At 39.1% G+C, this 26,559-nt stretch overlaps 1 protein-coding gene and 1 non-coding gene across 2 annotated transcripts; one reads left to right on the top strand and one right to left on the bottom strand.

Annotated features, from left to right (window-relative positions):
* The first annotated feature begins 367 nt into the window (after positions 1-367).
* Positions 368-6,231, top strand: LOC113307692 (AP3-complex subunit beta-A-like). The gene is made up of 11 exons (XM_026556141.1): positions 368-800; positions 1,028-1,104; positions 1,353-1,602; positions 1,678-2,304; positions 2,459-2,632; positions 2,981-3,107; positions 3,195-3,304; positions 3,423-3,623; positions 3,713-4,701; positions 5,129-5,395; positions 5,545-6,231. Exons 1-11 carry the CDS (start codon positions 585-587, stop codon positions 5,891-5,893), a joined length of 3,387 nt encoding a protein of 1,128 aa, XP_026411926.1. The 5' UTR covers positions 368-584; the 3' UTR covers positions 5,894-6,231.
* Positions 6,232-8,894: 2,663 nt separating this feature from the next.
* TRNAK-UUU lies at positions 8,895-8,966 on the bottom strand. The gene has a single exon. It is a non-coding gene; the product is annotated as a tRNA-Lys (tRNA).
* Between the last annotated feature and the right edge of the window lie 17,593 nt (positions 8,967-26,559).

Below are 26,559 nucleotides of genomic sequence, written 5' to 3'. Positions count from 1 at the left end.
TGAAAATAAAAAATAATAATATTTAAAGAATAAAAGAAAAGAAATGAAAAATTGATTGTATATAAATTTAAGGGCAATTTTTGTCATTTATAAAAATAAAATAGGGATAAAAATGAAAAATGAAGCATTAAATTTTGATGGGACCAAAACTTATGTTTTTGTAGCTTTTAAAAGCTTCTCCTCCCCATTTTTAAAAAATTGAGGAATCTAGGAAGTGCTTTGGATAAAAGGTATTTTGATTTTTTTTACCAAACACTAATTTCAAAAATTATTGACATATATAGATTATGAAAGTGTTTTGGAAAATAAAAACATTACCAAACCCAGCCTTAGCCTAACAAGTTGGACTAAACCGTATTTTCCCGTACGATAAAACCCAATTCAAGCTCTGAATCTTCTTCAAATTTTAAGTAGTTCAGTGAAACTTAATGACGCAGTGGATTTCACCACTGCAGAATATTTTCATTGATCAACGTGAATTGCTTAGATATATCAGATTATAGATAAACATAGATCTACAGATGTATAATATTAATAGGTCAGAAATGAAACCCTAGAAAAAAGCCCTAAAAAATTACAAAAAAATGTTTCCTCAATTTGGATCCACATCGGAGACACTAAGTAAAGCTTCGTCTGTGATGTTTAGAATCGGTACAGATGCTCATCTCTATGATGACCCTGATGATGTTAATATAATTCCTCTTCTTGATAGTCGATTTGATTCAGAGAAATTTGAAGCTTTAAAAAGATTACTTGCTCTCATCGCCCAAGGTGTTGATGTCTCCAATTTCTTCCCCCAGGTTTGTATGCTCTTTCTTTTTTCAGTGATTTTTTTTATCTCTCTTTTGTTAGATTATAATCCTCAATATCATCGTAAATTGGAATCAGTAGTTGTTGATAGGGTATGATGTATAAGGAATTAAAATTTAGGACACAAAATATTACATAACTTCAGAATTTGGATAAAATTGTTGGATCTGTACATAATTTTTACGAGGGGCTGATATTATTATTTAATGAAATGCAGGTTGTTAAGAATGTAGCATCTCAGTCTTTGGAAGTAAAGAAGCTCGTTTACTTGTATCTGCTTCATTATGCCGAAAAGTAATCTCTAATTAGTAATTTTGTTTTGCATTTTAGTACGTTATGTCAATATATAAAAAAAAGTGCTTTGTTTTCATTGAAACTATGAGCTTTGTTTTTGCAATGAAATACATGTAAACTGAATTGTAATCATGTAGCTACTGGCTGCTGTATTAGAGTATGCCTATGTTAACATGATTTTTAACACTTTGAAGTTCGCATTATACTTCTACATGTTTGTTGCACTGTATTGATTACTGTTTTTTTAGGCGTCCAAATGAAGCGTTGTTATCTATCAACTGTTTCCAGAAGGATTTGTCAGATACAAATCCATTGGTTCGTGCATGGGCACTTCGTGCAATGGCAGGAATCCGGTTACATGCAATAGCTCCTCTTGTTCTTGTTGCTGTCAGCAAGTGTGCCAGAGATCCGTCGGTCTATGTTAGGAAATGTGCAGCTAATGCTCTTCCCAAATTGAATGATTTGCACCAAGAGGAGAACACATCGTCTCTCGTAGAGGTCAGTTCCTCGAAACATATACCTTCCATTGCCGTTACCATTTCAGCACTAGAAAATGAAATATATGTTTTGCAGATTGTTGGTATTTTGCTATGTGATCATTCCCCTGGAGTAGTTGGAGCAGCAGCGGCTGCGTTCAACATAGTTTGTCCTAATAATCTATCAGTGATAGGCAAAAATTTCAAAAAGCTATGCCAGACTCTTCCTGATGTGGAAGAGTGGGGTCAGGTAGTCTTAATTGGTATTCTTCTTCGCTATGTAGTAGCGAGGCATGGACTTGTGAAAGAGTCCATTCTGTTCTGTTCCCATGACAATCACATTTGTGATTCTGAAAAGAAGGATGAAGCTGTTCCTATATCTAATATTGATGAAGCAGAAAGGGGATATGGGAACAAGGAGTATGATTTGACTAGTTTGTTGGCAAGATGTTATATAGAAGGACCAGATGAATATGTATCACGGTCAAGTTATATGGGTGGGGATACCTCAGGAGTTGACAATGCAGGTTCTACGTCCAACAAAGACTGTGATGATGTAAAGCTTTTGCTGCAATGCACATCACCATTGCTGTGGAGTCATAACAGTGCAGTTGTACTTGCAGCTGCTGGTGTTCACTGGATTATGTCGCCCAAGGGCGATGTCCGGAGAATTGTAAAGCCACTTTTATTTCTTCTTCGATCTTCTGATGCCTCGAAGTATGTGGTAAGTATATTGGCTTTAATGTTGGTTCTTGGATGTGAATGTTGTTTCCTCTCTATCTTCATTTTCTATATATGTATTTTACTGTCAATTGCTGATAAGTTCATATTATCTAGACTAACTATAAATCTGATTATGTCTCACTATCTTGGTGCAGGTTCTATGCAACATTCAAGTTTTTGCCAAGGCAATGCCTTCCCTTTTCACGTCTCATTTTGAAGATTTCTTTGTTTGTTCGTCTGATTCATATCAGATCAAAGCTTTAAAGCTTGGCATACTCTCCATAATTGCAACAGATGCATCAATTCCGTTTATTTTCCAAGAGTTCCAGGTATTTACTCAGAAACAGTTTCTGGTCTTATTTCATATCCATTATTTTTATACAGTATAAATATGTTAAGCAGTGGGTATCTTCAATACTTATCTCAGTTATTCTCTAGCCTTTTGTTTCATCATTACGAATAACATAAGTGTTTTTATTTGTTATCTTTATACAGAATAAATATGTTAAGCACAGATTATCTTCATTACTTATCTCAGTTGATCTCTAGCAAATTGTTTCCATCATTAAAAATAGCATAGATGTTATTTCCCCCCTTACAGTATTAGACACAACCCATTTGCATGGAATTCGTCTCTGTGTATGTCAACTGATAACTGTTTTTTAGTGGGTTGCTAGGATTACATCAGAGATACAGATAGAAGATTTGTTGTTGACACTATTGCTGCAATTGGCTTATGTGCGCAAAGACTTCCAACTGTAGCTAATACTTGCCTGGAAGGACTTTTGGCTTTGACTGGACAAGGTATGCAAACAGTTTCTCTTTTCTGTTGCAGTTTACTTACAGAAGTACATTTCTTTATATTCTTCTGATTTGTGCCCTCAATTGCAGAATCCTTGACTTTTGATGCGAGTTCAATGGATGGCGAAGCAAATGTTTTGGCTCAAGCAATTATGTCCATAAAAGCAATTATAAAGCAAGATCCTGTATGTCATGAGAAGGTAAGTTCTTAACTATAATTACATGTTTCGTAATGGACCTGTAGTTCTTATTTTTGATTAGTATTTTCTAGTGCACGTTACTGATTCTAATCACCTATTACAAATTTTTCCTTTAAAGGCAATAATACAGCTGGCACGTAGTTTGGATTCGATCAAGGTGCCCGTGGCCCGAGCTATGATTGTGTGGATGGTTGGAGAGTACAATTCTGTGGGGCTGATAATCCCAAGGATGTTAGCGACTATACTTCAATACCTTGCTAGATGCTTTACCACTGAAGCAGCAGAGACGAAGAACCAGATCCTGAATACTGCCCTCAAGGTATTATTTACTTTCTGTCACAGTGCGGTAGTAAAACGGTCTCATGATTGTTCATTTAAAGTACTTCATTTCACATGCTCCTTTCCCAGGTTGTGTTGTATGGAGAAGGTGAAGTTACTGCAATATACAGAAGGGTCTTAAGTTATGTTCTTCAGCTTGCCAAATGTGACCCAGACTATGATATCCGTGATCGAGCTCATATATTAGAGAATCTTTTATTTTGCTACATAACTTCTGAAAGCTTGGAGGAGGGGATGATGTATACACCAAAAGTTACAGACATACAGCATATGCTTGTGAAGAGCATATTTGGGGGCAATAAAAAACCTGTATCACCTGCACCAAATAACTATCGTGTTTTCCTCCCTGGTTCTCTTTCACAGATAGTGCTTCATGCAGCTCCAGGGTATGAGCCTCTTCCAAAGCCATGTAGTCTACCATCTGATGAACTTGGTCAGCTGGAGATGAATGGTCAGAGTGATAAAACCCGTGGACCGCAAACTGCCAATGATCACTCTTTTGACACAAATGAGCTAGACACATTCTCTGGATCTTTGGATGAAGAAAGCGGCTCTGATTATAGCTCTCGAGATTCCGTCACCAGATCAGATGAGAGTGAAGGAACTGGCTCTGCAAGTCAAATTGATGAAGACGATCCGCTGATTCAGCTATTAGATGTTAGTACTGCTGAGAAAACTAATTTGGCACCATTCTCTGATGACTTGGGGGGATTAATGTCGAAGGGAGCCCTAGAATCTTGGTTGGATGATCAGCCTCGTTCCTCTGAACTCAGCTCATCTAAACTATCTTCTGTACAACCATCTTTAGCAAGGCTTTCCATACGAGATATTGGTGCTAGAGTTAAACCCAGAAGTTATATTCTCTTACATCCTTCAAATGGAAATGGCCTTAAAGTGGATTATTCATTTTCTTCAGAGACTTCAAGCATATCTCCTACCCTTGTTTGCATAGAGGTTTCCTTCCAAAATTGCTCCACAGAACCTTTAGAAGCTATAAATTTGGCAGATGAAGATTCTACTCGGAATTCGGAGTCTACAACTTTGGAAACATATGAGAGGTATTTTTTATTTATACTGAGTAGATTAAGTAGTTCCTTGTTTTTTTTTACATTTCTTCTCATTTTGATGCTTTAGCCATTCATGTTTCTTTCGGCGGATATCTATTGTAGAAGGCAGTCCAAGAATTTTTGAACGACCATGATTTTATAAAGTATGAGCAAGAGCTAAAAACTAGGATACACAGAAAATAAACCTCCTCCGACTGTTCGAATATAATTGTTACCAAGGAAGTCGGATTTTTGAATCTCATGACTTAGTTAAAACTAGTAGGTCAATATCTGCAGATTATGATTATTTTAGTTATTTATTTGACACGTTGAATGTGTAATAGATTTTTGTTGTGCTATTTATGCTCCTTTTTAAAATTTAGTTTTCCACTATCTTGGATATTTATATTTAGCCACCAGCTTTTGGGTGACCCTGCAGCTCCTCAACCTCCTCAGAAGTACCCACTTTAGTAGCTGGGGATGACATTGTCTCGATACAACCTGGTCAGACAATGAAAAGGATCTTTCAAGTTCACTTCCATCATCATCTTTTACCTCTCAGTTTGGCCATATGCTGCAGTGGTAAAAGGCTGCCTGTTAAGTTACGGCCTGACATCGGATACTTCGTAAAACCACTGCAAATGAATATAGAGGCCTTCCACTTGAAGGAGTCTCAGCTCCCAGGAATGTTTGAGTACTCTAGAAAGTGAGCATTATTTTTTACTGTTTTTCCTTTAATACTTCCTAAATTAACATTTTCTTGTTAGATAGGAGATTCATCTATTTTTTCCATCGGTTTTTTGCTTCTATTTTGTGGACGTTGAATTATCCCTGACTTGCTCTGTATTCCAACAGATGCATCTTCAAGGACCATATCATAGCGCTGAGCAGTGACAAAGAACATAGCACAGTAACGGAGGACAATCTTCTTCTAGTTTGCCGGAGCCTAGCTTCGCAAGTTTTGAGCAATGCAAGTTTCTTTCTTGTATCAGTAGATATGCCAGTTTCTGCCAAACTCGATGATGCATCAGGCTTGTCCTTGAGATTCAGCTGTGAGATCTTGAGTAACTCGATTCCATGCCTAATTACCATTACTGTTGAAGGTAAATGCTCAGAACAGTTGAGTGTTTCTGTCAAGGTCAACTGTGAAGAAACCGTATTTGGCTTGAATTTGTTGAACAGGGTTGTTGCATTTCTGAGTTGAGTTATCTCTGTTTTTGGATGTGATTTCGTGTTATGTATGAGTACTTCTTTTTTTCATTTCCCCCTCAAGAATGGCGTTGTTACATGTTACCTAGAATTCAGCTCTTCTTCACACACTCTACCAGCACAAAAACTTAAAGTAAAAAACGGAAGAGTGAAGATTTCTGGGGACGAAGAAATGACAGCACAACTTCTTGAAATTTTGAACATGTGGCTTACAGTGTTAGCAGGTATCGAAATTCAGATTTGTAAGGATGAATTTTGACTAGTGTTATGGTTTGGTTTTTGGTCTCCCCGTTTAGACATTCCATTATTAATCGCTTCAATGGTCCCGATTGTGGTAACTGACTGTATATCCACTCTAATAAAGATTCCATGTCATCTGCAAAATCTTGCATGTACCAGTGAAGAAGCTTGGGCACAATAATTCTTTTTCTGCTTGTAACTCCGATAGAAGCTTGCAAATACTCCGTTTTTGCTCTTCCTAGTTCATTCACTACATCTTCTGTATAAATTCTCAGCTGCAAAGAGATAATTGTACACGTCAAATGCTAAACCAGCTGCAGTGAGATAATTGCATACTATTGACATCAGTGGAGATTTGTTTCACTTACTGCTGGTGAAGACCAACTGCCTCGACAAAGAGCGAAAGTGACATCAGGTTCGGGATACCTAAGACCATATGTTTGACGCAGCCTCGCCTCGTTTTCATTTGTATCACCCTTGACAATTAATGTATGCATATTAGATGGTCATTAAAGGGATAACTGTTGCACTCTTTGCATGATTGTATTTTGTTTACCAGTCTAGTTTATTTCATGATTAGGTTAAACTAAATTTATCGATATCTACTTACATTATGATGGGATTCAGTAGGATGCCTCAGAATAAAATGCTCTATGGCAAGAGCATTTAAAACTATCCCACCCACATTTAATGCAGCCTGTATTACAATTCAAATGATGTAGCCATCAAACTCCAAGAACTTTGACATGTACACACCCATTACTGGTTTAGTTATAAAGTCTAACCTTGTTCATTAGAGATAGAAATTTGTCTGCTGCCGTTGAAGGTAGCCCATGTTGGAGGAATGCCTGAACATGAAGGAAAAAAAAACTGTTCAGGTAAGCTTCTAGTTTGGATGTCTTTCCATTGTAATTGACATGAAAAGGTTGTCTTACAGTACATGCATTATACAGGCGTTATATATATTGATCCAGAACGCTAACTTCTGCTTATCCGTCAAGAAACTTAAGTCCACAGTAGAAAGTTTATGAACCAAAACCCTGATCAGAAGCAAAACACACAGATATTATATCCAAATTTCGATCAAAAAATAAAAAGATAACATCCAAATACACATTTTCTACATATAAATGCAGTACTATACATACTAGATCTACTCCCTTTTTTGTACCTTAAATTTGTTATTTCTTGATAGCACTCTGAGACATGGTTCATACTGAACGTGGTTCGCGTGATTTGGATGAAGGTCTTATATGGACCAACATCTCTGGAAGTGCGATCAAAATCAGGCAATACACCATAAGGATCAAGCATTGATCTCCTATCGTCGAGAGGAAACATGGGTGGTTTACAGCTGAACGAGGTCTTAGATACAAGTCCTTTAGTACTCATGCAGGAGACAACACGCTTCGGTAAAATAGCTGATTCTTGGCAGTCGAGCTCATCAGTAAATGGACGGTTCATTCTAAGGAAGATTCTTATCAAGCATTTGATCAGTTCTTCAGAGATTCGGTTAGGATTCTCATTGTTTACCTCATTACGCAAAGAACTTCTTGGTGACGATAAAGACTTGATATCTGAAGCAGAACCAAGTGAAGCTCTTCTCTCTCTCGGCTTTTTTCGACTTTTGAAATCGACTAGTCCATTTTGTCTCCCTTGGTTGCATTTACGGTACCTGTGCTTTTGATTTAATTTCCATTCTTGGATTTGTTTCTTCTCTTGATGCATACATAAGCTTAACTCGTCAACTTTTCTCTCTAAGCAACTTATCTCTTCTTCCACCATTGCTATTTCTGCTAGAAGAATCTGTGCCTGCATTTAAAATAAGGAATACCATATCTTTCGAATGTAATAAAAATATACAAGGTTTTATGTGAACGTGTTGGGGAGTTTACTCAAAACTCCGTACCTGAACTGGGAGAAGCCGTGAAAGGCGTGGACGAGGATTAGCTGGTTGATGCATTGCACATTGCAAAATCTTGTTAACTTTTTGTTGCCTCTCTAATTCTTCTTCCAATTCTACTATCTACAGAATGATACTAAAAGATTCACGTATTTTATCGCGTAAATTTTATGAATAAAAGATCTTTTCTGAAACTGTATGAATAAAAGAATCATTGACATTTACAAGATCGATTTCTCACCTCGTCCTCGAGATACAGAATTTTCTGTCGTGCGTCGCTCTTCTGCATCAAGAAGTCTTCGGATTTCATAACTCTTCTATTTATCGTCTCTCCCTTTTTAAATATAAGAGAAAGATCTTAGTTGAGAGTAGTGGTAGTGAAGTAAGTCCACAAAATTGGCTATATTTTGTTGAGAGGTGTAGTTTATTATTTTTGGGTGTTGTCATTATTATTGTACACTTGCAGGAAGAAAGGAATTAATATGAAGTCATGAGTGGCGGTGAAGGAGTTGAAGGTTTTTCAGGAAATTTAGTTGGTCTAGTGGTATGTGTTGTATCTCATGAAGCTCACTTGTATTTTTCATCTGATCTGATTTTCTTTTTTTTTTAATGAGTTGGACCCGTGAAATAAACTATCTACAAACAACCGTTGGGATGAGAGAGAGCTGTAATGGAGGAGTAGAAGTCTTTAAGTCATTGATTATATTGAGAGCTTTATGATTTTCTTTTTGGACTCTTTTGTTCTCAATTTTCCATATGGATGACGACAGACATCAGTTAAAAAGAAAAAAAAATGGATGCGAGACATGAACTCGTGAGTGATTTAAAATGAGCAAAAGAAGAAAAAAACGGTCGCCGACTAAGGGGATCGAACTCTTGACCACGGGATTAAAAGTCACGCGCTCTACCACTGAGCTAAGTCGGCTATTGTTGCTAATCTAGGTAACAAAAGATATTTATACAACATGTGTTAACTCTTTTTATGCTCATTCAAGCCTCAGTATCTGTGCTGAAAAGAAACAGCTTGGACTCTTAACAATCTAACTCGAACAATTCATGGCAGCTTAAATTTCCCACGAGACAACTAGAGCTCGAGTGCACTTTTAAACGCGCACCAACATTTTGCATAAATGTGCTAGAAAATTCAGCATCTGTTGATTAACTTGTTTCAACTTGGGCAGCTGGGCTTGCTACTCAAATACGGAGAATTTCATTTGCAGCTCGTGTTAATTATGAGTCAATTGAAGCTAAAACGGAGTTCTTTGGTAATTCACAAGCTTGGTCCATTATTCCTAAGTTCATACATATGGATCATATGCTTAAAGTTATCACTACAAATGTTATCTTTAGATATCATGTCCCGTGGTTTCAATTGGATGTCTATCGGTTATAATATCATTATTCTAGCTTACGTATAAATTTCAAATCATGTTTAAGCATTTTCCGGTTTTTACTCGAAAGCATATGGACTTTAGTACTTCACTGAAGTATATGTGCAAGAAGAGACGATTTTCTGTTTGTTTTGCTGTCTAAAATGCAAACATATTAGTTCCTTCAAAAAGTCATAGACCCTGATAATATTTCATACGTTGATGTCTTGGTCGGGGATAATGTTGCCCTCTCGGGGCTGGCCATTTATTATCTATTTCCAAACAGTTGATAAAAATATCAAATGGGGTGAGATCCGTTGACATGGTTATGTTGACATTGATCTTCACATTTTAGCGCCATTTTTTCTACTGAGCCGAACCGGCACTGAATTTGAAGCTAATTTTTTGGTGACATGTTCTTATAAGTCTCTACATTCCAACCAAAAATGAGAGCATTCCGAGATGTATAAAATCACCATCGACAATTTCGAATATCAGCCGTTGAAGATTAACGGTTGAAATTAAAATTTGTGGATGATGAAGTTTCATATTTCATATCACTATCATTTTCGGTGGGAATGTAGAGTTTTATTTAAGGAATATGTCACCAAAATCTTAGCTTCAAATTCATTTCCGGTTGGGCTCAGTAGGAAAAAATGACACTAAAATGTGAAGATTATGTCAATATAATCATGTCAATGGTTCCCAACCGTGACACGTTTTTTATTCATTGTAGATTAAGCTTAACAAAGTTTATCAAACAACTTGACACAGTCGATTGGTTTGCCTTGCGTTTTTGAGGGCAGATAAAAAAGAATTTGGGCTACTAAGTTATACCCATCCAATTGAAGTCTTGAGCTTGATTTTATAGACGAACCTCGTGATACTTAGATATGAGATGTAAAGCTGATCATGACCATTAGTGAGAGTCTTGAACATTTCTAATCATTTGGTCATACAAGGTTTCATGTGAATGAAACCCTAGGTAGAACTGACACCCATCTTGAGCTGATGAAAACCAAATGTCTTGGCATTTTTAATTGGAAGATCAACCCTGTGTTAAAATACCTCTCTTTCGAGAAGAAGAAAGAAAAAAAGAAAAAGAAAAAAACCTCGTGTTAAACTGAACGTCCAAAAGAATTTGGACATGAATATTGTGCATAAGGCCTTGACTTGTAGAGTTGAGACTTGTTCAGAAGTTGGTGATTCAAAATGTTGTTTCGCTTGTGGCAACTCCAATTAGGGTTTGCTGAAACAGTTTTGTATGGTGACTTTGTTGACCGTTTATTATCATGACTTAGATATGTAATTTGGATTTATAGAAAACTAGAAATAACCCGTATCGTAACGACATGACATGAGACTAAGATGGAATTATAGTAAATGTTTAACAAAAGCATATAGAAAATGAGTACTTCGACATGTATTTAATTAACGATTATATTTAATTAAGAATCGAAGACCCTCTATGCTATAAGGAGCAAAATCCTAGAATGGAATAATAATATGATTTACTTCATGAACTCTAAGACGAAGAGAAGTCATTAGGCAAGACAACTAACCATAAAAACGGGTGGAGGCTCCACAATGTTAGATAACATCATGTGACTTTTGCTTCTCTTCTCACCACTTTGGGGACTTATTCCAACACTGCAAATTCACCGTTATTTCGGGGCCTTACGACGCGCTCACTCTACAATTGTTGAAGTCAACAAAACGATTAAGTCATAAGACGTTATACTTCGCTAAAAATTACAAAGAAAATGCTCACCTGTGAAGATTATGGGAATTTTTTTCTCTTATCATACTGGGAAGTGGTCTCATTCGGGGACGATCGACCATCATCTCTGTAGAAGGAGCATCACGCGATGGAGGCGCCGCCGCTAACACTGCGAAATCATAAAGGCGCTCGTGTTGCTGGTTCCAGAAATTTATGTAACCCGGGGTTACATGTGTGGCACGGTCACGGCAAGAAGACAAATATCTACTCCCAACTACATGTGTACATCCAAATTGGTCATGATATGATGGACTTGAGGCTTGCTTGCTTTAAAATGAGGAGCGCACTGATCAAGACCCATTTGCCTAGCAGCTCTGCCGATATTATATTCTTTCACGAGGTATTCTTGTTGCATGGCGGACACAAGATGACCAGGAGTGAAACTCAACATAAATGTCCTCTCGCCATCAGTAAGATTGGTACCGGATTGCGGCACTACATCCTTTTCTCCGGCAAAGGTGGTCAACTGAGAGACATAAGGAGGAACCAGTGCCCACGGACGGAAATCGAACTCATATTCGTTATCCAACAAATCAACAAGGCGTACCCTAAAACGTGGCATCTTATTAGACCAACGCATTATCTTTGCGTTATTATCTTCAGAAAAAGCATGATGAGAATCCACACATTTCTTCTGCAAAACATTGCGTTGAGTAGGCGCATAATTGCTCAGTGTTCCCACAACCACGCTTGAATGAACAACGTGTTAACATATGACTCCACTTTCATATAACCATTGAAATACAGTTGTCGATGACTAAGGAATATAAATGGGAATATAATGAACCAAGAAACAGACTGCCGATCAGAAGTTTTTCACCTTGAGCCATCTTAACTGCAAGAGGAATCACGAATGCTTTCAACTGGGAACTGCCGTCTTCAAACACGTCCCTAGATAACACAATGAAAAGAATGCGATAATAGTTAGGGTGTTGTCATCAGGTCTGGTCGGATCTTTTTTCACCGAAAATCAATGCTTCAACCATTGGGAATAATAATTTCCTCACCATTGATCTTAATCATCTCAGTAATTAAAGATGTATATATCTTAGTGCTGATGGTGGTTTTTAGCTTAGGGTTAAAATCGTAAAACCTTGAATCTGACGTCACTCTGCAAGAAAACGGTGTCGTGAGTGCTAATCTCTCCACCGACATATTTATTGATCCATTCGATATATTTACATGAAATTTATCCAGACTGGCGAATGTAGCAACCATCCCAAACACTTTGTAAATTTCGGCACCTCGCCAATACAGTGCGAGCTGTTTTCGAAAAAATGTCTGCCACTTTATTTAGTTCCTCTGGAACATAATAACATTTCCAATTCCTAAAGTTTTTAAAACAGAGAACAATGTCTTTAAGAAAGTTGTGAAACTGCCAATTGATGTTGAAATGGCCTTTAGTGATAACTTCAACCAAAATCTTGGAGTCTGTTTCGAAGTTTACTGCCTCCAGCTTTAGTTGTCTAATAAACTTCACTGCTTCCCACAGCGCCATCCCTTCAGCATGCTCTGGACTCAATGCTTGGTCAACAAAACAACATTTGGCTCCCCTTGCAGTACCTGCAGAGTTGCGAATGATTAGTCCAATGCCGGCATTTTTTGAAATGTAGTCATATGATGCATCTAAATTAACAATATAATAACCCTGCACAGGTGGAGACCAAGTTAAAAGAGCTCTAGCCTCCCTAGGGATTAACTTAGATGTAGTCTTCCTTTTAGAACCAAGGGTATCTAAAGAGAGATGTGTTATTCTAAGTATAAGTTTCTGGGGATCTAGAAGTTACTACAAAAAACCAGAGAACATCTCTCTTTCCATATAGCCCAAGCTGTGACTAATCTTTTAACTATAGAAGCAGTTGAGATAGAAACCTGACTGTGTTGGAGAATCCAGTTCTCACAAGTTGATCTGATAGAATCTTGAGAATCAAACTGTAGACCCACTCCTCCGAACCAAACTGCTCTAGAATAGTCACAGTGTAGAGTAATATGGGAATCACTCTCTTCAGCTAAACCACAAATAGGACAGAGTATATCAGCATTAGGAGAATAACGTAAAGTTCTCGCTTTGGTTGGAAGAATATCCCTCAGACACTTCCAGACAAAGTGCTTAATTCTGGGAAGAATCAGAAGTTTCCACATGAGCTTGTACACCGTTTTCATCTCTTCAGAAATGTCAGAAGGACCATGCACTTCAGTGTAGAGTTTTTTGTAAGCAGATTTAACTGTGAAAACTCCATTTTTTCCAGCTGCCAAATGAGTTTATCCTCTTGAAGATAGTGAATGGAAATCCCAGATATTAAACTTGCAGTTTCAGAAGAGAATAAATCATGTAGCAAACCAATGTTCCAGCTGTAGGTTTCTGGTATGAATAAGTCCTTAACTAAAACATAAGAATAAGGATTCACAACATTAATTTTAGGCTCAGGAGGAGCATGAAGACCAGGAACCCATGAGTCTTTCCATATCTTAATTAAACCTCCATTTCCTACACTCCAAGTACTGTTTTCCTTGATGAACTGAATATGTGAACTTATACTTTTCCAAGCAAATGATGAGTCTTCTTTGACTGTGTACTCAAATATATTACCATTATGATAGTATTTAACAGCCATTGATTTAGACCACATATAATATTTTCTTGAGCAAAGTCTCCAAGAAGATTTTGAAAGTAAAGCTTTATTAGAGCAAGTCTTATGGTGGAATCCAACCTATTCCAAGTGTGGAAAAACCATGGAATGTCAAGTCTAATGGCTTCCAAGTTGGGGTTTTCCGCAGAAAACCAAGCAAGGTTCCACCGTTTCGTGGAAGGGTTCGTGGAATCCATCTGAACGCCAATAAGAATAGCGTTAAGAAAACGCTATTAAGAATAACATTCTTTTTTGTCCGTAGATTTAGGATGAGTTGTTGAAATCTAACGGCTGAGAAAAAAACGCTATTCTTAATAGCGTTTTTTTAGCGCTATTAAGAATAGCGTTTTCACTATTCCACCACTACACTTGCACTTCCATCCATGGTTCCAAATGCTGAGGTGGCGTGGAAGATGGAAGATGGAACTCTTCCACCATAATTGCTCTCAAAACATTCCAAGTCCCTGAAACCAAGGCCACCTTCTTCTTTGGTTCTACTCAAATTAGACCAAGAAATTATAGCTCATTTGTTTGAGTCTTTCCTCCTCCAAAACTTTCCTTGAGAGGAGTTGAGAGTTTTTATAATTTGATCTGCCAACTTCAAAGATATCATATGATGAACATGGATGGCATTGAGAACATGTTTAACCATCACTGTTCTACCTGGTTCAGATAGATTTGTAGAATTCCACTTGGAGAGTCTTATATCCATCTTTTCAGCTAGAACAGAAAAAGGGACCTTCTTATTTATCCCAATGAAGAATGAAAGCCCTAAATACTTTTCTTTTTTATCCATGACAGGGACTTGAAGAATACCATCTAAAGTTTCAGCTGAGGAAGGACTCACATTGTTGCTGAAGTAAACTGATGATTTGTTGAAGTCAATAACTTGCCCTGAGCAATTACTAAACTCCTCAATGACTTCTAGAAGCTTCCTTGTTTGCTCTAGATTAGCTTTAGCAAATAACAAGCAATCATCTGCAAATAAAAGATGATTAATCTTAGGAGCTCTTCTTGCAATTTTCACCCCTGAGATTGTCTTGGTTTGTTTACAAAAAGCTAATTTTCTAGAGAGGGATTCCATGGCTATGATGAAGATATAAGGAGATAATGTATCTCCTTGTCTTAGACCTCTTGTAGGAGAAAAAGATTGACAAGGAGAGCCATTGAGAAGAACTTCCACCTGAGTTGTTGAGATACACTGAAAAATGAGTTGACACCATTTCTCACAAAATCCAAAATTCCTTAAAACCTCCATGAGAAACCCCCATTCTAATCTGTCAAAAGCTTTTGACATGTCCATCTTCAGATCCAAAGAACCAACTTGCCTTGATTGTTTCTTCATTGTATGCACCATTTCCTGAACTAGAGAAATATTTTCAGATATTAATCTCCTTGGGAATTAAGCAGCTTGCATTGGAGATATTATTCTTTCCATATGTTTTTTCATTCTTTTGGCAATGATTTTTGATATAAGCTTATAAGAAGTATTACACAGAGCAATTGGTCTATAATCTTCTGTTTTATGGGGAGTTGAGTTCTTAGGGATTAATGAGAACCTTGTCTTGTTGAGTTGCTTGAGAAGATACCCTGAATGGAAAAAACTTTGGATCATAGAAATAAGATCATTCTTGATAGTGCTCCATTGAGTTTGATAGAAACCAGGAGGAAACCCATCTGTTCCAGGAGATGTCCAAGGTTCCATGGACATAAGTGTATCATAGATTTCTTCTTCAGTAGTAATAAGGATGAGTTCTTCATTGTCTTCATCTGAGATACATTTGGGAATATGTTCAAGAAAATAAAAACTGTCTTGTGTTTCAACTGAAGTACTGATCTTCTTGTAGTGTGACGTTAAGAGATTATCCAAAGCAGCTCTATCACAACACCAAGTGCCATCTGAAGCTTGTAGACTGTCAATTCTATTTCTGGATCTTCTCATATTGGCCCTATTGTGAAAGTAGTTGGTGTTCATGTCCATTTCACCATGAAATTTATCTTTTCCCTGCTGCCTCCAGAAACTAAATTCAATGTCATCCCATTTTGCAATTTCTGCTTCCAACTGTAGAACTTTATGCGTATTGCTACCATTGATATCATAGTGCTGAAGAGAAGACAACTGATCCTTCAAATGAGTGATAGTCCTTTGAATATGACCAAAGGTGTTCTTATTCCATAATGAGAGCTGCTTTCTAGTATTAGACAGTTTATTCATAAAAATAAAAGCTGCAGAACCAAACACATCAGTAGTCCAAGAATTTTCAATTTCAGTTGCACAATTAGAGTTATGAAGCCAATTTTTAAAGAATTTCCAATTCTTACCTTTAACAGTTAAGCTATTATATAATTCTCACAATATAGGAGTATGGTCTGATCCATTTTGAGTAACATGAGTTAAACTAGAATCAGGAAATTTTAGGAACCATTCACTGTTGACCAAGGCTCTATCCAATCTAGTTTTGATTCTGCCAGTACCATGTTTATTACTAGACCAAGTGAAAGGATAGCCATTAAATCCTAAGTCCATGAGATCTGCCTCTCTTAACAATTAAGTAATAATACTATTACTTGAAGAAGTGGCATGATTTAGTTTTTCATTATCCTTGAGAGTAATATTTAAATCTCCTATAACTACCCAAGGGATCTTAACAGCTTTACTAAGATTTTTGATGTACTCCCATTGTTCTATTTGGTCTTCTTTATAGGGTGTGCCATACAAACAGGAAAGAAACCATTCACCCTAAGAAGGATCATTTCGGATTATAGCATTAATCATGTTAGAACTAGAATTGACAATATCAACTTGAAATCCATCTTTCCAAAGAAGCAATAAACCTCCAGCTAGACCCACAAAAGGGATGTAGAAAGAATTTGGAAAAGACAGGGATTTAGAGAGTTTAAGGACTCTATTATCATTTATTTTAGTCTCAGAAATAAAGATTAAATCAGGATTATGAAGTTTGTTTAAATGAGAAAGGTGGTCTCTAGTTGGTTTTTGACAAAAGCGTTGACAATTCCAAGCTAGGATTTTCATCTTACCTAAGTTACAAAAGAACAAAACCCACAAAATGTTTTCAAGATTATAAACTGCAAGACTTAAAGGAGATAAAAGGATTTTAAATACCTGAATAGCAGGAATTCCTTGGTGTCCAATAGTAGTGGATGCAGCTCCTTCACCATTTTTGTCCATCTCAAATCTCATTGTTGATGTTTATATCAGTAGTTGGGTTAGGGAGAGTGTGAGGCACACTAGAGGGAGTAACATGAATGTTATGAGGATTATTAGAAGGTTCCTCATTAAGTTTAGAATTTCTCATTCTCTTGTTTTTTCTAGTATCTTCACCATCTTCCACAACTTCAGTGTTTTTGGGAGCATCTTCTATGATAACATTTTCTTCCTCATTCATAAGATCTTCTTCTTGATCTTCAGCATCAGAAGGGTGCTCAATTTGATGTTGAGCATATTCTTTCAAAGTGAGACTATCCAAATATATCTTATGTGCATAGTAAGCACAGTTTTCTTCCTTATGATCAATCAAATAACATTTGGGACATAAATTATGAGGCTGAGCTTTCCAGTGATATTTAATCCAGACTTGACCTTCAACTCTTGTATTCCACCAAGCTCCTCTTATCATTGTAAAATTAAGATCGATTAAAACTCTTGCTTCGATATCGGACCCATATCTCAGACGACAGTTTGGGGGAGCAGTTGAAATCTTTGTTCCAAAGAAGCTAATAGCTTCATCCACCACAACTTTATTCATATATTCTAACTTTAGCTTCTTCAAAAAAACTGAGAATTCTTGGGTGAGAAACTCATGATCTTCTGGATTTTTGGACTGGTCATATTTTTGAACTGCAAAAAGAGCGTCATTGACAATACAAGGACCTCTCTTGATGACTTCATCTTGTTCTTCTTCAGAGTTGAGCTTAACAACAAAAAGAGTCCTACCCATCACCTTCATAAATTTGTTTTTGTATCTCTTCCAAAGTTTATTGATTTCGGTTCTGACAAGCTTTAATTCCATCTTGTCCTTATGGAAGATTTTACCAAATAAACTGGTAGACCATTCTTCAGCAGCATCATCGATAAGTTTTGTAGATCCAACTACTCTTCTTTCAAGGCTAGCCTTATGGGTTATGGAGGTTTTTTCAGTTGATTAGCAACCTTAGAGACTTGGGAATCAGAACTAGAACTCATATTGTCAAAGATAACTAGGGTTCTAATGCTATAAGGAATTTCTTGAATAGAGTGAAACTCGATAAGATGTTTGCTTTTAACCAGGGGAAGAAGACCGGAGTAGTTATGAAGATTAATAGGAAAGGGAAGAATATCCCTGTGATTGGGGGAAATCGTTTCAATAGAAGCTATTTTTGAGGGGAGATAATTCTCTTTAGAATGATCTAGAAAAGGAAAGCGCCAGAATTTAGGAGACCTGAAATTATGGTAACTGAATTGACTAAGGAAGGAGCCAAAACTGAGTTTGAATTTTTGAATCTCCATGAACACTGATTTTTCCAGTATGGAAAGAATGAATGATGACGACTAAAACAAGAATCCATCCTAAAGAGACAATCCTGGATCTAAAAAGGACTTGCAACATACTGATATTTACCATCTTGGTGGGATGATTAGCAATACTTGCTAATAAACAAAACTGATTGACTGATTTTGAAGCTAGCTCCAAATAACCATACTGGTTAAACCACTTTAGGACTTTAAGGAATACTCCTGCAAAAGAATTAGTTCTTCATTAGCAGAACATCAAAAATCAAACAAAATTGAAAAAATTAAAAACAACAATGTCGATAAAAAGAAAAAAATTAAAGGATCTAAAGAACAAATTAAAAGGACAATAACAAGTAATGGATAAGATAGAAAAACACTAAAGATCAGTTGGTGGAGATTTTCATCGATGCATTATTGAAGAGAAGTTGAAGAAAATTCAAATTTGGATGCTTTATACAGCCGGTTAGAAGTTTACACAGCTAACCCCGAGTAGCATGAACCTCCAAGTACCAAAGTTAAGTCCATCGCACGAAATGCTCAGACGGAAAGCACACTACATTCTGTAGATAAGGATTTTTGTGGCAGCATACAAAATCCAGCCAATTATTGTGATAACTCACAAAAAGCTCATAACCCGACTAATTTGCAAAATTAGGGTTTTGCGCCCCGCGCAGTACACTAGACCCCGTTGGCCGAAAAACTATGCTTAGCCAAACTAGGTGATTAAATCCGCCACAACGCACTGGAAGTGTGGCCACGCCCTAGCTTACCGGCCCCACTTCCCATCGACCAATCATGTCGCTCTAAAACCGCCACAATCACACATAAGTGTAGCCATGCCCATGCCTAGACGTCCCTCTTACATTAACCAATAGGGTTACTTTAAACTCGCCACAGTGTTGAAAAGAAGGAAACCGCGCCAGATGGCCGCAAAGCCAATTGGTTTCCCAAAAATGCACCAGCACGCCAAAGCAGCATGCCAAACATGCCAAACGCACATACCAGGCAGACATGCCAGATGCACATGCCAAACGCACCAAACATGGCCACTCACCCCATGCGACGTGCCATATAGGCTAATTAGGGTTTCGACAAGCCAAACCCTAATTTAGGCAAGATTTCCACACCAACGTGCCAAAATTTCAGTGGCTATGGTTATGCGCGCAACCGCGCCGAAGGCATGCACGAGCCATGCCAGCCATACCACGATGCCGCTAGCGCAAGTTAAAGGCGCCACTGCCAATTAAAGGTAGCCATGATTGACGACTACCTTTCCTCCTGAGATGCAATCTCATCCATCCAAGTTCGCCACCAAACTAACAGGCTTGTGGCAACTTTTTGAGCGACCACGCCGCCAAACCCTAAACTTCGGCCGCGACATCAAACCCTAAATTGGCCACGACGTCTAATTTCGGCCACAGTGCCAAACCCTAAAGTGGCCACGGCGCCAAGCCCTAGCCTTGGCCACGGCGCCAAGCCCTAGCCTTGGCCACGGCGCCAAGCCCTAGCCTTGGCCATGACGCCAAGCCTTAACTTTAGTCACAGAGCCGAATCTTAAACTTTGGCCATGCTACAACGCCGCGACCAATGGCATGCTACAGCTACTGGCATGCCACCATGCCACAGTTACTAGCATTTCACTAGGCCACGGCCGCTAGCATGCCGCTACGCCACGATCACTGGCATGCCACTATGCCACAGCTACTAGCATGTCGCTAGGCCACGACCACTAGCATGCCACCATGCCACGGCCACTGGCATGCCACCATGCCACAACTACTGGCATGCCACCATGCCACAGCTATAAGCATGTCGCTATGCCACGGCCATTGGCATGCCACCATGCCGCAACTACTAGCATGTCGTTATGCCGCGACTACGCCATTGGCATGTCACTAACATGCCGTTATGCCATGGCTCCACCAGGCGCTACTATGCTAATGGAACCACTTCACTATACAACAAGATGCGGCCATAATCAATGGACACTCTTCCTCATGAGATGTAATCTCAGCCATCGAAATTTGCCACCGAGCCGTTCAGCTCATGACAAGTTTTAGGCGACTAGCCAAAACGAGCCTAGCATCACATATGCTATTTACCTACGACAAGCCTCTCAATTTTAAACTTGACACACATAGCAAAGTGCTACATGTTTTCCACGAAAACACTCGAGACATCAAAACATGTCACAAACTAGGGGATACTCATCAGGGTATTGGTCTAGCGGTTTACAGCGTGCGGCGTGCAATACGCCCGTTACACAAAGTGTCATAAAGCGGGGCGGTTAGTAATGTCAAGAAGTAATGGTGTAAAACGTATACTTCATTATGAAAACATAAATTCCAGGCGTTACCCCTTACTCCCTTCTTCCACCACTCAATCTTTTCCAATTCCTATGAGACCAGGGTACGTTTTGTTGCGACTTGTATAAATAGGGCCCACCTATTTTCCACCGAACAATAAGTTTTGGTCAGGAGAACAATACAACATCTAGAAATCATCTGATATTTTTTTCATTCAGCTAGCCAGTTCAACTTCCTAATACAAGTTACGAAACACCCACACTTCCAGAATCAACTATTCTGGTCTCAACACTTTCTTCGCTTCCCTCCCGAAGACCAACCCTTCTCCTTCACTTTGTGACCGAAGAAAGCCTGGAACAGACATTTCTTGGTTTAGGCCAGGATTGTACAGATTGATCTCTCGAATCAAAAGTACTCCCATGCAATACATTGTTTAGGGTTTAGACTCGTTTCTTACCTACACACACGAAATTACCGAAATCAGCAGAAACAGTTTTCACCCACAAACAATTGGCGACCACAGTGGAAGATTAATCTCTCAGTTACAATATCAATTTCTCAATTCCCGATTCTATCTTTCAAACCCGATCTCAAGATGGTAGAACTCAGGTCCGGATCGACAACAAACCCTGAGAACACTGGAGCTGAAATTATTCCCGGTGTTAACGTTCCTTCCAGTGGTGTTAATACGCCACCTGTCAACACCAGTAACATGGAGAATGTTCCGTCAGGCGTTACGCCTTCGATTACCAGAGCCAGAGCCTTTGCCGTGGAAAATTCTTCTTCAGGTGTTACACCTCCAATCACCAGAGCCAGAGCCGCTGCCGCCGCTCCCAATGTTTCGTCAAGTATGACACCTCCAACCGTCACCAGAGCCGCAACTACTCCGCCATCAGGACGAGAAACTGGAGGAGCCAGAGGAAGCCGATCCAATATTACTATTGCTGATTTGATGGAAAGACATGAGGTTCTCACTAGAGCCCAAATAGACATGGCCTCAACTCAGAAGGAGGTACTTCTTTTTCTCAAGACACTAACAGAACGATTACCACAAGAATCACGCCAGTCAGAGCCAATGAGGAACACCTCCAATACCCCTGGCGCCAGCACCTCAACATGGCACACCTTTGTAGACGAAGAGACTCGCCCAGGAACTCCAGCGGAGAGAAATCAACCGTCCAATTTTGTCACGTGAGAAGACTTGGAACGACTTCTCCGAAACCTGGACAAAAGCGATTCCATGGACATGCATCCGCATCAACTCCCGTATCTTCTGAAAGTACAAAGAATCCCTCTTCCAAGGGGGTACTCCTCCCCTCAATTCTCTATGTATGACGGCACCGGTAATGCGCGTGAACATGTTTCTCGATTCTTGGAGTCCATGGGAGAGCACGAATACAATCACGTTCTCCGTTTGAGTGAATTTTCGAAATCACTTACTGGAAGAGCATACACATGGTACAACAACATTACGCCAGGAATCATCTCCAACTGGTCTGATATGGTTAGGCTTTCTATAAGAAGTACTTCTTTGTGTCTGAGAAAATTACCTTCTCAGATCTAGGAAGGATGTTCCAACGAAATAACGAACATCCGAATGATTTTGTCAAAAGATTCAGAATTCAAGCACTGGATTGTCATGACCCAAACATGACCGAACATCAATTGGTGGATTCTTGCATCAATGGAATGATTCCTATCTACCGCGCCTTCTAGAGAATCTGCAATTCCATACATTCTCTGAACTTCATGAAGCTGCGAAACGGTCGGCCACAACAACACCAGCGTTGTTGGAAAGAACCAGGCCAACCAGAGGCGAGGACACATGCGAAACTCAAGGAAATAGACGTCTCATCAATAATCAATACAACGCTGGTACCTCCTCTGTGAGCGTGATAGACGAAGGAGGAAAAAGGAAGGCTCCAGCAGCAGAACAACAATCCAAGCGCGCAGCGCCAGCACGACAGGCAGTTCCGCCACGGAAGACCACCGCTAAAGCTCCCATACGACATCAAGAAGCTGGAGAAAATGTCTTGGATTTCCCGTTCCCAATCGAGGAAGTGATTGAACTCTTGGAAGCGTGAATCCAAGACGACGCCATCAGGCTACCTCCTACCAGGCGCCCACCAAACGAAGCGGAAATGGCAAACCCCAAATATTGCCGCTACCACATATTTTTCCACACCCGACCATTTCCTGCAATAAGCTAAAGCATATCTTCAAAGAAAATATAGAAGCAGGGGAGCTTCGACTGGACAATGAAAGAGTTAACAGAGATCCACTTCCAGTCAGGAGTTGCATGGTCTCTGGGGACTCTGTACACGAAACTGTGCAATCCATGATGCAACATGTGTACGAAATTCTCTATCTCTCCAAGACACTGCGTAAAGATATCTTCACATCCTTAATCGTGTTGTATCGGGCAAGCGACTCTTTTCTACTGAATAAACCACGCCAGAACCCCAAACTATCTCGGGAAGCGGTGCTGGAAAATACAACTGGGGACTGCTGACCACGATTTATCTGAGGGACGCCGAGTTCGACAACACATTAATCAACGCGGCCTCTGACTTCAACATCGTTACCATCAAAACTCGGAGAGCTGCGGGAGTTTCGAAGCAGGAGGCTACCCGTTCCCCAACTGTGGTCAAAAACTTGGAAGGAGAGGGGATGGACGTATATGTTTACATCAACCTTGAAATCAAGGTGGGAGACAGTCTAACACATGGCAAATTCTACATTGTCAAAGAACTCTCAAATTACGACATGATTCTGGGGCATGCATGGGTACACGGAAACAAAGCGAAGTTAAGAGTATTCCCTCTGCCGATGTCGATACCCGAAAGAATTTCCAACAAGCCGTCCAAATTTGAAGATTACATGTTGTTGTATCAACAACTTACCAATGTAACTCAATTGCCTGGAGAAATCTCGTCGACGTTCATCCGCAGATTCCGAACACAAGTAAGTCTGGTTAAACAACCCTTTTTGCACCCAGTCACCTCTCCTCTCGGCCAGGCATGGGGACTCGGTCCGATTGTCAACCCAGGCGTCATTAGGAGATGTGAATGGGAAGTTGGGCCTTTCAAGTGCTTTGTCAAAAATTTGGAAGCTGTCACAGTCAAAGATGACGACTTCAAAAATCAAGTGGTTGCGAAACGCTCAAACCCGTTTCAAATTGGAGATGTAGTATGTTAAAGCATAGATCGGTCGACCTCGCATGCGTTGCTATCTCAAGCATGTTTGTCAATGTTAGTGATCAAAAATATGAGTCTTGATTTCTAGTCTACATAGCTAAGTCTCAGACTAGGATAGAAAAGTGTAGTTGAGCTCAAGGACTTCATGGAGATTCATCATACAACGACGAAGATCTACTCAAGGAACCGTGGAACTTCATCAACAAAAAGGTATGTGGAGACTTGAACTTATCTATCACTCAAAATTCTATCTCTTCTATCTCCTACTTCTTATGAGACAAAAGTCGTACGCTATATAGACTGGATCATACACATTTGATATTTCGAGCCGAGTATATCTCGCTTATATATATCTCGAAATCATGTGTTGGTAAAGCGTTTCGCTTTGATCGGGTTTATCTTCACCTAATGAAGAAAGTCATAATGTTTCAATCACTTTGAAAATCGCTTTGACGAGAAATAGTGTAACAACCATATAACGTCCTATAAGAATGTTTCAATGGTTGGAATGAGAGTTTAGGTCTATATAACCAATGATGGATATAAGCATTGTGTGAAAACACATATGTGCATAAGTCCTATTCCTTAGTCCGAAGTTTGCGAACTTTGTTGATTGAGAGAAACCGGAGGAATTGGCTTTGCCAAGTCCGCGAACTGACGAAAGTTCTCTTGCCGAGAATTTCTGCTGGGATTTTCCAAAAACTCGTTTGCGTGTTAGTCTGCGAACTCAGTCCGCGAACTGGCGAAAGTCTCCTTGCCGAGATTTTCTGCTGAGTTTGGAAAAATCTGCCGGTCGTCAAGAGTCCGCGAACTTGTTTGCGTACTTGAGTGGGTTATGATCTAAAGATGTACTCTGAACATGAAACTTAAATTACTAAGGAATGCAATATGCAAACTGTGGCTATAAAGTTCATGAGACGATTCAATCGAATCGAATCATCTTTGTTTCAATTGTGTCTTGTGTAGTTACATAAGATCTCATAGCAATTGAACAACTCTCTAACTAGTTCATTTGAGTCAATTGAACTAGTTATGGTGAAGAAGAACAAGGTTAATATGAAATGCTCATATGGTTGACCTTTTGGGTTACTATGTTGAACCAACATACACGTACACGTTTGGGAACGGTTTTCACAAACCCAGTAAACGTATATCTCAAGTGTATGTGACAAGCTAAGTTTTCGATCTAACGGTTGATAAATATTAGCTTGAATTTAAATCAGGTCTTCATCTAACGGTGAATATTGATTGCTTTGTACCTAAGGCAAAACCCTGATTTGAAGACTATATATAAGAGACATCTAGCATTGGGCAAAACTAATCTCCACACGTCTGTGTGATACTAGTGCGCTCTCTAGAGTCGATTCTCCTCCAAACTTTGGTTTTCTTCTCTAAAACCAGGTTAACGACTTAAAGACTTCATTGGGATTGTGAAGCCATACCGATACTACTTTTATCGTAGTTGTGTGATCTGATCTTGCATCTTCTATCGTACGAGTACAATCTTCGATTGGCTTGAGATCGTGAGAGTTCTCCGATAGGCAAGATAAAGAAGTCACAAACATCTTCGTCTCACTGTTTGTGATTCCTCGACGTCCTCTTGTGTATTCAAGTAAGACTGTTGAGAGGTGATTGATTAATCTAGGCTGTTCTTCGGGAATATAAGACCGGATTATCAATTGGTTCCTGTTCACCTTGATTTCATATCTTAAGACGGAACAAAAACCTAGGGTTTTTCTGTGGGAGACAGATTTATCCTTTGTAGACTTTTCTGTGTGAGACAGATTTGTTTATTATCAAGTCTGCGATTTTGGGTTGCAACAACTCTTGGTTGTGGGTGAGATCAGCTAAGGGAATCAAGTGCGCAGTATTCTGCTGGGATCAGAGGCGTAGGAGTATAACTGTACCTTGAATTAGTGGGAGACTGATTTGGGTTCAACTATAGTCCAGTCCGAAGTTAGCTTGGAGTAGGCTAGTGTTTGTAGTAGCTTAATACAGTGTGTATTCAATCTGGACTAGGTCCCAGGGTTTTTCTGCATTTGCGGTTTCCTCGTTTACAAAATTTCTGGTGTCTATGTTATTTCAGTTTCCGCATTATATTGTTTTATGTTTATAATTGAAATAATACAGGTTGTGTGTTAGATCACCAATTAGCATAAGCCAACCTTTGGTTGTTGATTGTCATTGATTGATCCTTGGACATTGGTCTTTGGTACCGTCCAAGTTATTCCTTGTGTTTGATTAAAGACTCGTTGATTTCTTTTAGCTTGAGTAAATCAAAACAAGAGAGAGATATTAACTCCTTGACATACTCTTACCTAGATTGAGTCTGACTGTCTAGTTGATTCTCTAGAAAGTGTTTTAGAGTTAGTCCATACAGATTGCTAAGCGAAATATTGGGTGGTGTTGTTAGACCCACGCTTTTTCATAGTAGTCAAGACGACCTCGTTTCAAGTTGGAAACATAACAGTGAAGATAGCCACTCGACCCGGTCCGCCTAAAGAAAAGGAAGATGAGCCATATCTGGTGGAAGATGTTATCTTGGGTGGTTACTGCAAGCTCATCAATGCCGACTAATTGGAAGGTGTGACGATTCACTCGCGATGGCTCAAACCATTCGATACCTAATACGCTGTGCTACCTTCACCTCCAGCGTTCCCCTTTCAGCATTTCCTTCGGCATTTTCCCTTTTCATGCAATATTTGTAACTTCTCTAAAATGA

This window comes from Papaver somniferum, chromosome 9 (assembly GCF_003573695.1).
Source record: "Papaver somniferum cultivar HN1 chromosome 9, ASM357369v1, whole genome shotgun sequence".
In the NCBI taxonomy this organism is placed as follows: Eukaryota; Viridiplantae; Streptophyta; class Magnoliopsida; order Ranunculales; family Papaveraceae; genus Papaver; species Papaver somniferum.
Note: the sequence above shows the minus strand (reverse complement) of the source record. Positions and strands in the feature narration are given on the sequence as shown.